General features: G+C 40.5%; 1 protein-coding gene across 1 annotated transcript in view; it reads right to left on the bottom strand.

The window, feature by feature from the left end:
* Window positions 1–784: 784 nt before the first annotated feature.
* MRPS31 (mitochondrial ribosomal protein S31) overlaps window positions 785–10,617 on the bottom strand; it is a 38,635-nt gene continuing 28,802 nt past the window's right edge. Inside the window, 1 exon segment of the mRNA XM_017850209.1 lies at window positions 785–1,084. Within this exon segment, the coding sequence (XP_017705698.1) occupies window positions 855–1,084 (230 nt within the window). The 3' untranslated portion in view covers window positions 785–854.

Here is a 10,617-nt window from a genome sequence, read left to right as displayed (position 1 = left end):
TGTATCACTCAGGCTAGACTGCAGTGATGCAATCAGAGCTCACTGAAGCCTTAACCCCCTAGGCTCAAGGGATCCTCCTACCTCAGGCCCCTGAACAGCTGTGACTACAGGTACATGGTACCACGCCTGGTTAATTTTTAAATTTTTTTGTAGAGACAGGGTCTCCTCTCCCTATGTTGCCCAGGCTGGTCTCAAACTCATGGGTTTAAGTGATCTTCCCGCCTCAGCCTCTCAAAGTGCTGGGATTATACGCATGAGCCACTGTGCCCGGCCCTCAATCCTTTGAATTATATGAAAGTTGAGTCACACCGCTCAGCAGCATAATTGAAAAGAAATAATTCTAACTTTGGCATGATGACCTAAAGTACTAGAATGGATCAGAATAAGCCCTTTATTTCTACAAGATTAATTTCACTATAGTGACCCAGACTTAGGTGAGGGTAGTTAATTTAGTGTAAAATATAAGTATGTACAAATGTAAACAAATAAAAATATGTACATACATATCTGTCTATAAATCATCTCAACTGTTATAACATAGTACTGTGATATCATCCAGTAATTCTATTGTATTTCAAAGAAGTACGGTCACTGAGTGAAAAGAAAAAGGTCAGGAGTTGTCGTCTTAAATGCATTGCTAATTCTCAGATATTCTTTTGAACCTCTGAATACTGATGATTTTTCTCCATGCAAGAATATTTTTCGGTTACCAACATATTTTTTAAAACAATGTAACATTTATACCAGCCAAATCAAATGTAATAATCAACATAACATATACAAATTCTAGTAAAATTATTTTATTTAGTTGTAATATCCATCTCTAATTGTTTGAAATAAAAATTTCCATGGTCTTAATTGAACTGTATGTTACTTTCTTTTAGAATGTCCTTTTTTTCATTAAAGTAATTTCTAAACCACTCTATGTGCTCAACCTTCTGTTTAACACTAAGATACGGGTTTTTGGAAAGGCCACAAGTCACCAGCTCCATGAAGTGGCGAATTGGTCCTTGTTTTGGAAAGCTCTCCAGGTGTTTCTCCAGAAATATATGTTCATGAAATTCTGAACCATCATCATCAAAACCTAGGAAATGAGACAAAATACATTACATTATAATTTTAAATATAAAACCTACATCATAAAAATAATATTGAGGTAATACAATATTACGGTTTAAGGCATGAACTTTGGAGTTAGAACCTAGGTTGTATTTTTTTTTTGAGTCGGAGTCTTGCTCTGTTGCCCCAGATGAAGTGGAGTGGCGTGATCTCAGCTCACTGCAACCTCTGCCTTCTGGGTTTCATATGATTCTCCTGCCTCAGCCTCCCGAGTAGCTGGGACTACAAGCACGTACCACCACACCCAGCTAATTTTTTAATTTTTAGTAGAGATGGTGTTTCGCCATGTTGGCCAGGCTGGTCTCAAACTCCTGACCTCAAGTTATCTGCCCGCCTCGGCCTCTCAAAGTGCTGGGATTACAGGCATGAGCCACAGCGCCTGGCCTGGAGTTAAGACCTAGCTTTGCCCACCAATTTAACAACAGTGACTTTGGACCAATTAACTTCTCTGAGCAGCAGATTCCTCAGGCGTAATACTGAGAACTAAAATAGCACCTTGCTGGCATTTTTGTAAGATCAAATAGACACAAACTATATATAAAGTTCATTTACAATGCCTAGCATGCCATAAATGTTAAAAATGTGGTGGCAAGACCAGGCATGGTGGCTCACGCCTATAATCCCAGCACTTCGGGAGGCCAAGGCAGGCGGCTCACTCGAGGTCAGGAGTTCAAGACAAGCCTGGCCAACATGGTGAAACCCTGTCTCCACTAAAAATACCAAAAAAATTAGCCAGGCGTGATGGCATGTGCCTGTAATCCCAACTACTTGGGAGGCTGAGGTATGAGAATTGTTTGAACTTGAGAGGCAAAGGTTGTAGGGAGCCAAGACTGAGCCACTACATTCCAGCCTGAACAACAAAGTAACACTCTGTCTCAAAAAATAAACAAATAAATAAAAATAAATAGGATAGCAATTATTGCTAATGATTATTTTTTTCTTTTGAGATGGAGCTTTGCTCTTGTCACCCAGGCTGGAGTGCAGTGGCACAATCTCGGCTGCCTGCAACCTCCACCTCCCAGGTTCAAGTGATCCTCCTGCCTCGGCCTCCCCAGTAGCTGTGATTACAGGCGCCCGCCACCACGCCCAGCTGATTTTTTTATTTTTAGTAGAGACAGGGTTTCACCATGTTGGTCAGGCTGGCTTGAACTCCTGACCTCAGGTCATCCACCTGCCTTGGCCTCCCAAAGTGCTGGGATCACAGGTGTGAGCCACTGCACCCAGTCGCTAATGAATATTTTCATAAACAATGGCAACCATCAAGAACACTTTAAAAATATTTTAAAATATATAAATAAAACAAGATGGAATTGTGAAAAATGTTCAGGCAGCTCATAAGAAGCTAAGAGACCTGGCACCGTGGCTCACACCTATAATCCCAGTACTTTGGGAGGCTGAGGCAGGGGGATTGCTTGAGCCCAGGAGTTCAAGACCAGACCGGGACACATGGTAAAACCCCATCTCTACAAAAAATACAAAAAAGTAGCCAGGTGTGATGGCACATGCCTGTAGTCCCAGCTACTTGAAAGGCTGAGGTGGGAGGATCACCTGAGCCTGGGAGGTCGAGGCTGTAGTGATCTGTGATCATACCACTGCACTCTAGCCTGGGCAACAGAGTGAGACCCTGTCTTCAAAAAAAAAAAAAAAAAAAAAAAAAAAAAAAAAAAAGCCAGGAAAAGACAGAGGAGGACCGGGAGTATTGCTCACTGCCTTACCCAACACTTTGGGAGACTGAGTGTGGTGGGTGGGGTGGGGGGGGCGCGGGGCGGGTCACAACGTTAGGAGTTCAAGACCAGCCTGGCCAACATGGTGAAACCCCGTGTCTACTAAAAATACAAAATTAGCTGGGCATGATGGCATGCACCTGTAGTCCCAGCTACTCGGGAGGCTGAGGCAGGAGAACTGCTTGAACCCGGGAGGCGGAGCTTGCAGTGAGCTGAGATGGTGCCACTGCACTCCAGCCTGGACAACAAAGTGAGACTCTGTCTAAAAAAAAAAAAAGAAAAGACAGAGGAACGAGAAATAGAGAAAATGAACAGAAAATAATACTTTAAATGTAAAAAATCTAAGTATATGAATTAAAAGACAGAGATTGGCACAGTGGATATAAAAACATAAACCAACTACATGTTGTTCATAAGAAATTCACCTTAAATACCACATAGGTAGACTGAAAGTAAAAAGGACGGTTAATGTTATCTTGGTAACATTAATTTTTTTCAAAAGTATGATTGGCTATATGAATAGAAGATAACATAGATCAACAGTCTTTCTAACTCAGAATGCTCCAGGAGGGCAGAATGAATAGATCCTTCCTGAATGAATCAATGAATGAATGATAGTCAAGTGGTACTAGCACATATAATGCAAAGGAAAAAAAAGAGAGCAATAAAGAGGGTATACTATATACAAAAATAAGTTCTAGATAATAGAAAAAGGCTCCAGAGCTGTATACAAACTAAATCTCTATTCACTAAAGACATTCTAAACATTCTAAATTATCTTACCAAAAGATAAGCACCAAGGTCAGCCACGGTGGCTCATGCCTGTAATTCCAGCACTTTGGGAGATCAAGGCAGTAGACTGTTTGAGTCCAGGAGCTTGAGACTAGCCTGGGCAACCTGACGAAACTCCACCTCTACCAAAAATACAAAAAAATTAACCAGGCATGGTGGCATATGCCTGTCACCCCAGCTGTCATACTTTTTTTTTTTTTTTCTGAGACAGAGTTTCACCTCTTCACCCAGACTGGAGTACAGTGGCAGGATCTCTACTCACTGCAACCTCTGCCTTCTGATTTCAAGCAATTCTGCTGCCTCAGCCTCCAGAGTAGCTGGGATTACAGGCGCCTGCCACCACATCCGGTTACTTTTTGTGTTTTTAGTAGAGACGGGTTTTACCATGTTGGCCAGGCTGGTCTCAAACTCCTGACCTCATGACCCGCCCCCCTCGGCCTCCCAAAGTGCTGGGATTACAGACGTGAGCCACTGTGCCCCTCCCCAGCTATCATACTTAAGAGACTGAGGTGGGAGGATCACCTAAGCCCAGAGGTCAAGGCTGCAGTGAGCTGTGATTGCGCGACTGCACTCCATCCTGGGCGACACAGTGTGAGACTCTATCTCAAAAACAAAAAAACAGAACACACACACACACACAAAAGAATAAGCAGCAAGGATTTAAACTGCGGCAAACTGAACCCATGCTTAAATCTCTGCTCCCTTGTCACACCTACCAAATGGCCATAAAAAGAGTAAAAAGGACAAAAGCACAAAGATGAAAATAAAAAGAAACAACAACAGACAGGAGATGGCAGTAAAACTGCAGAAGATGCAAAATGCACACGAGTAGTAACTGACTTAGCAGAGAAGATACCAAAACTATCTGTAAAAGAGGAAGAAGCAAAACACTTCAAAAAGACTTCAAGAATAGAGGAATTGGGTACCACTGAAGTTATGAGTAGGGATAAGGAACAAAAACCAGCAGGATTAATTGAAAATCGGTTTAGGGAACAGTTAGATTTCCAGTGTCCCATCTCCCACATACACCTCTAGCTGCGTATCCTCCTCTACTCCTGAAGAAGATGAGCAGTTTACTTTTTGGAGAAATTAAAATGGAAAGAGAAAATAAGTTGTTGGATTGATAAGGGGAGAATTAAGTGAAAGTCTGTATGCTGAATGGTGAGACACTCCCCTCATCCCCAATCCTTTTCCCCCACCCAAAGGAAAAAAAGAGCAATAAACAGCATACATTATATACAAAATAAGTTCTAGATAAATAGAAAAGGCTACAGAGCTATGTACAAATTAAATCTCTATTCGCTAAAGACATTCTAAACATTCTAAATGATCTCACAGCCAACGCCTATAGCCTCAAGTCAAGTGGTTGGAAGATTTCTCATTGGAGAAACTCAGTGAGAAGAATTATAAATATGGAGTTATAAAAGTCCTTAAATGAAGAGGTTCCTTCCCAATTCCTCTCAAATGAAGCCACCAGTTAACTAGTCCCATCCATTCACACGCATCTAACAAATAGTTTTTCATGGCTTCCCTTCAAGTATAAAAAAACATTCAAAGAACAGTAGACATTTTAAGAAAGTGTCTAACGTAAGTGACAGACACCTTGGCAGGAACTGATACCTATCTCTCAAATCCATTCTGGCTTTTTATCTTGGTAAAAGAACTAAACATGTGCATGGGCAGGGAATGGTGACTCATGTCTGTAATCTCAGCACTTTGGGAGGCCGAGGCAGGAGGACAGCTTGAAGTCAGGAGTTTAAGACCAGCCTGAGCAACAAAGTGAGACCCCGTCTCTACAGAACATTTAAAAATTATCCAGGCGTGGCGGTGCGCACCTGTAGTCCTAGTACCTAGAACGTTGGGGACAGGAGGATCAATCATTTGAGTCTAGGAGTTTGAGGCTGCAGTAAGCTGTGATCACACCGCTGCACTCCAGAAGGAGTGACAGAGTGACACTACACCTCTTAAAAGAAAAGAAAGAAAAAAACCTGTACATGGCTGTTCGGCAACATTACATTTCCCAGCCCCTTCTGGGTTAGGCACGGGCATATGTTTAAATTATTACCAGCAGAACCTAAACAGAAGTGATGTGTGACATTTACAGCCCAGAGCCTTCAAGAGAATGAAACTGGGTCAGGCACAGTGGCTCATGCCTGTAATCTCAACACTTTTGGGGAAAAAATCTAATACTAAAAAGAAGAACAACAACAATGCATTTAGTTGTTTTTTTTTTTTTTTTTTTTTGAGAGAGAGTTTTACTCTTGTTACCCAGGCTGGAGTGCAATGGCACAATCTCAGCTTACTGCAACCTCTGCCTCCTGGGTTCAAGCAATTCTCCTGCCTCAGCCTCCTGAGTAGCTGGGATTACAGGTACTCACCACCATGCCCAGCTAATTTTTGTATTTTTAGTAAAATGGGTTTTCGCCATGTTGGCCAGGCTGGTCTCGAACTCCTGACCTCAGGTGATCCGCCTGCTTCGGCCTCCCAAAGTGCTGGGATTATAGGCATGAGCCACCACACCCAGCCCAATGAAACATTTGGAAGTTAAAAATATGGCATCAGAAACAAAAATCCAATGGAGAGATTGTAAGATAATAGTTAAGGAATGTCCCCAAAGCATAGAACAAAAGGAGAAAAAGAAAAAGATTGGGAGGCTGAAATTATCAAATAATACAAGAAAATTTACCCAGAATTGAAAAACGAAGTTACTGGATTAAAATTATCTAATAATGTCTAGAACAATGATTGTAAACAAATATAATCCCTTTCCAAGGATAACCCTCCTGAAACTTATGACTATTATGAAGAGAAGATGCTAAAAGTTACCCAAAAAATAAATAAAAGAGATCACATACAATGAATCTAGGAGAAGAATGGAAAAAATGGCAAAAGCATGCTCAACAATATAAGATGGTAGAGTGGCCGGGCACGTGGATCACGGCTGTAATCCCAGCACTCTGGGAGGATGAGGCAAGTGGATTGCTTATTAAGTCCAGCAGCTCAAGACCAGTCTGGGCAACATAGTAAAACTGCGTCCCTAATAAAAATATAAAAAACTAGCCAGGCATGGTGGTGAGCGCCTGTACGGGAGGCCAACATGGGAAATAACCTGAGCCTGGGAGGTCAAGGCTTCAGTGAGCCAAGAACGCGCCACTGCACTCTAGCTTGGATAACCAGAGTGAAACTCTGTCTCCAAAAAAAAAAAAAAAAAAAAAAAGGCCAGGAGTAGTGGCTCATGTCTGTAATCGGGAGTCTGAGGCAGGAGAATCGCTTGAACCTGAGAGGTGGAGGTTGTAGTGAGCTAAGATCGCGCCACTGCACACCAGCTTGGGTGACAGAGCAAGAAAGACAATGGAGCAAAGGTTTATTGTGAAATGAAACTATTTCCAATCTTGAATTTCATCCTCAAGTAAACCATTAAAAAAGTACCAAGATAGAGGAAAGGCATTTTATAGATCAAGTGTCTCAAAGCATGCGCTTCAACAAAATGAGATAGAGAAGAAAACATGTGGTCCAAAAAGAAAGGGTATCCAACATAGAAGAGACAGGAGTCCCAAGAGGAGGACAAAATGATAGGAAGACAGCTGTGCCAGAAGACCTAGGTATAGATGACAGCTACAGACAAAGAGCTCCAGGTACCCATGGACAAAAAACAAAATTAACAGGAAATCCAATATTTTTGTGCATGTGAATTTGAGAAGTTGTATGAAATGTAGAAAAACCTAGCTAGAGACTCAAGGAAAACAAAGCAAATATGAAGAAAAATAAAGCAATTGTTAACTTTGGGTGGGAACAGGAAAAAAAACATAGTACATGTTTTGTCTTACCATTAAAACAATTTTCCAGGCTGGGAACAGTGGCTCACACCTGTAATCCCAGCACTTTGGGAGGCCAAAGCAGGAGGATCACTTCAGCCCAGGAGTTTGAGGCCAGCCTGGGCAACATAATGAGACCTCATCTTTAGAAAAAAAAAAAAAAAAAAAAAAAAAAAAAATTATCCCGGCATGGTGGTGTGCCTGTGGTCCTCCTTACTAGAAAGGCTGAGATGGGAGGATCACTTAAGCCCAGGAATGCCAGGCTGCAGTGAGCCATGATCCTATCACTGCACTCCAGCCTGGGTGACAGAGTGAGACCCTGTCTCAAAAAACCCCCAATAACAAAACAACACCCCACACAACTGTCCACAGTCATATTAGTGTAAACAATGAATTCAGGTCTTACAAAAAATTGTAATATATCTACACTGGAAACATGAGGAGAATATACATACACTAGATGACATCTAAAGTAGATAGAAGTAAGCATATAACTTAGAAATATAAAAAATAAAACACAGTTAAAAGATTAAAAACTGTTGGCTCTGAGAACAGGTCTAATAGGTGATAAAAAGAACTGCTTTATAAGACTTGTGCTTTATATTATTACCTTTTATATTAAACTAAATGCTTACTATGATTTTTAAAGTCAAATTATTTTAAAAGAAGGCAAAGAGACAAACTGGGAAACATATTTCCAACACATGTAAAAGTTTAAGAATTAAAGTCCGTAATATATTGAGTTCCTACAAACGCTATTAACAAACAGCCCAACAGAAACAGTCAAAGGATATAAAAACGTAAGTCACAGAGGAGTACAAATAGCCAATAAACATATGAAAAGATGTGTAATCTGGTTATCAATCAGAGAAATGCAAATAAAAACACCAGTGATACCATTTTTTATCCAGAACATTTGAAAGATTAACAATATCCAGTATTAGGCTGCGGAGAAATAGGATTTTTACATAGTTGGTTGACTGGCTATCATTTCAGAAGAGACTTTGTAAGTATTTATTGCCATTTAAAATATACCTATTCTGAATTGAAAGTACTCAAACATGTACACAAGAACATGTGTAAAAGGATCTACTATAGCTCCATCATTCAAAAGGAAAATGGCAAAAGAAATTATAGTCTGCATTCGTAACAATCGGACATATAGAACTATAAAATGAATAAGGTCTATCTCTATGTACTGACAAGGAAATGCTTTCAAGACATACTGCTAACAAAAAAAAATACACACACACACACACTGCAGGGCAATATATGTATGGTATGTTCCCATACAAGTCAAAAAAACCAGCAGATAAATGTGTAACTGCCATTTAATGTTGATTGAGAGGACATATATCAAACTATTGACAATGGTTATTTGAGGAAAAGAAGAAGAGAACCGAGGGGTAAAGTACATATTCTTTCACACGATTTGACTCTTTTGCAAGTAAACTTTCATTATTATTTACGTAATTTAAAATATTTTTAATAAACCAAAGTAGCACAATACAGTAAAGAAAACATAAGAGACAGTGAAACATTAAACATAAGGAAATCCTATATGATGCACAATCAAGGTGACAGGTTAATTATGTCTAATTCTGTTTTAAATATTGAATACACTTTTAAAATATTATACAACAAATAAAGAGTGAATTCCAGTTAATAGCAATGACCAATTATTTTTGAGAAGGGCGTAGTAGGGCACTGAACCAGACTCAGTCATAGCAATGACCGGTTAGTTTTGAGAAGGCCATAGTAGAGCACTGAACCAAACTCAGTCATTTTCACTTTGAATTGTTGTTTCCACCTCTATGTATTATCAAAACTATTATTTATTTTCCTGTCAGTACTTTAAGGCTCCTGTTCACAGGCCATCATCTCATCTAAAACAACAAACAAATCCTGCTACCTTTCAGTTAGCACATACCTAATAATCTTTACACCTCCCCTAATTTTCTCCACACTATACTTGCCCAAATAACAGAGCCCTTCTTTAGGGTTTTATGGTAATTAGAACTTTTCTCACTGTTCTTGTTGGATCATATTACAGCACATATTCCAGATACCCCAGAGGACACATAAGAAGTGAAAAAGTTTAAACCAATTAAAGAATAGAAACCAAAGTGTGATTAACTTTCGTCCTGACCTTCTTTGCCCACTGAAGCCTCTAAATTGAGAATTACTCTAGGAAAGCATATCAAAAATTAGCCTTAGACTAGCCATATGCAGAAGACTGAAACTGGACCCCCCACCTTTGACCATATACAAAAATCAACTCAAGATGGATTAAAGGCTTAAATGTGAAATCTAAAAGTATAAAAACCCTACAAGAAGACCTAGGAAATACCATTCTAGACAACAGCCCAGGCAAGGACTTCATGACTAAATCAAAAAGCAACTGTAGACCCAGCGCAGTGACTCACTATTGTAATCACAGCACTTTGGGAAGCTGAGGCGGGCAGATCACCTGAGGTCAGGAGTTCAAGACCAGCCTGGTCAACATGGTGAAACCCTGCCTCTACTAAAAATACAAAAAGAATTAGCTGGGCATGGTGGCAGGCGCCTCTAATCCCAGCTAATTGGAAGGCTGAGGCAGGAGAATCACTTGAACCCAGGAAGTAGAGGTTGCAGTGAGCTGAATCACGCCAATGCACTCCAGCCTGGGCAACAAGAGCGAAAACTCTGTCTCAAAAAAAAAAAAAAAAAAAAAAAAAAAAAGCAACTGTAACACAAACAAAAATTGAGAAGTGGGACCTAATTAAAGAGCTTCTGCACAGCAAAAAACTTTTAATAAACAGAAAACCTAGAGAATGACAGAAAGTATCTGCAAACTATGCATCTGACAAAGCTCTAATATCCAGAATCTATAAGGAACTCAAACAATTGAAGAAGCAAAAAACAATCGACCCTATTAAAAAATGGGCATAGGTCGGGCGCGGTGGCTAAAGCCTGTAATCCCAGCACTTTGGGAGGCCGAGGTGGGCGGATCACGAGGTCAGGAGATCGAGACCATCCTGGCTAACATGGTGAAACCCCGTCTCTACTAAAAAATACAAAAAACTAGCCGGGCGAGGTGGCGGGCGCCTGTAGTCCCAGCTACTCGGGAGGCTGAGGCAGGAGAATGGCGTAAACCCGGGAGGCGGAGCTTGCAGTGAGCTGAGATC

This window comes from Rhinopithecus bieti, unplaced genomic scaffold, assembly GCF_001698545.2.
Source record: "Rhinopithecus bieti isolate Rb0 unplaced genomic scaffold, ASM169854v2 scaffold_32955, whole genome shotgun sequence".
Classification (NCBI taxonomy): domain Eukaryota; kingdom Metazoa; phylum Chordata; class Mammalia; order Primates; family Cercopithecidae; genus Rhinopithecus; species Rhinopithecus bieti.
The sequence above is the reverse complement of the archived record's forward strand: the minus strand, read 5'-3'. Positions and strand labels throughout refer to the sequence as shown.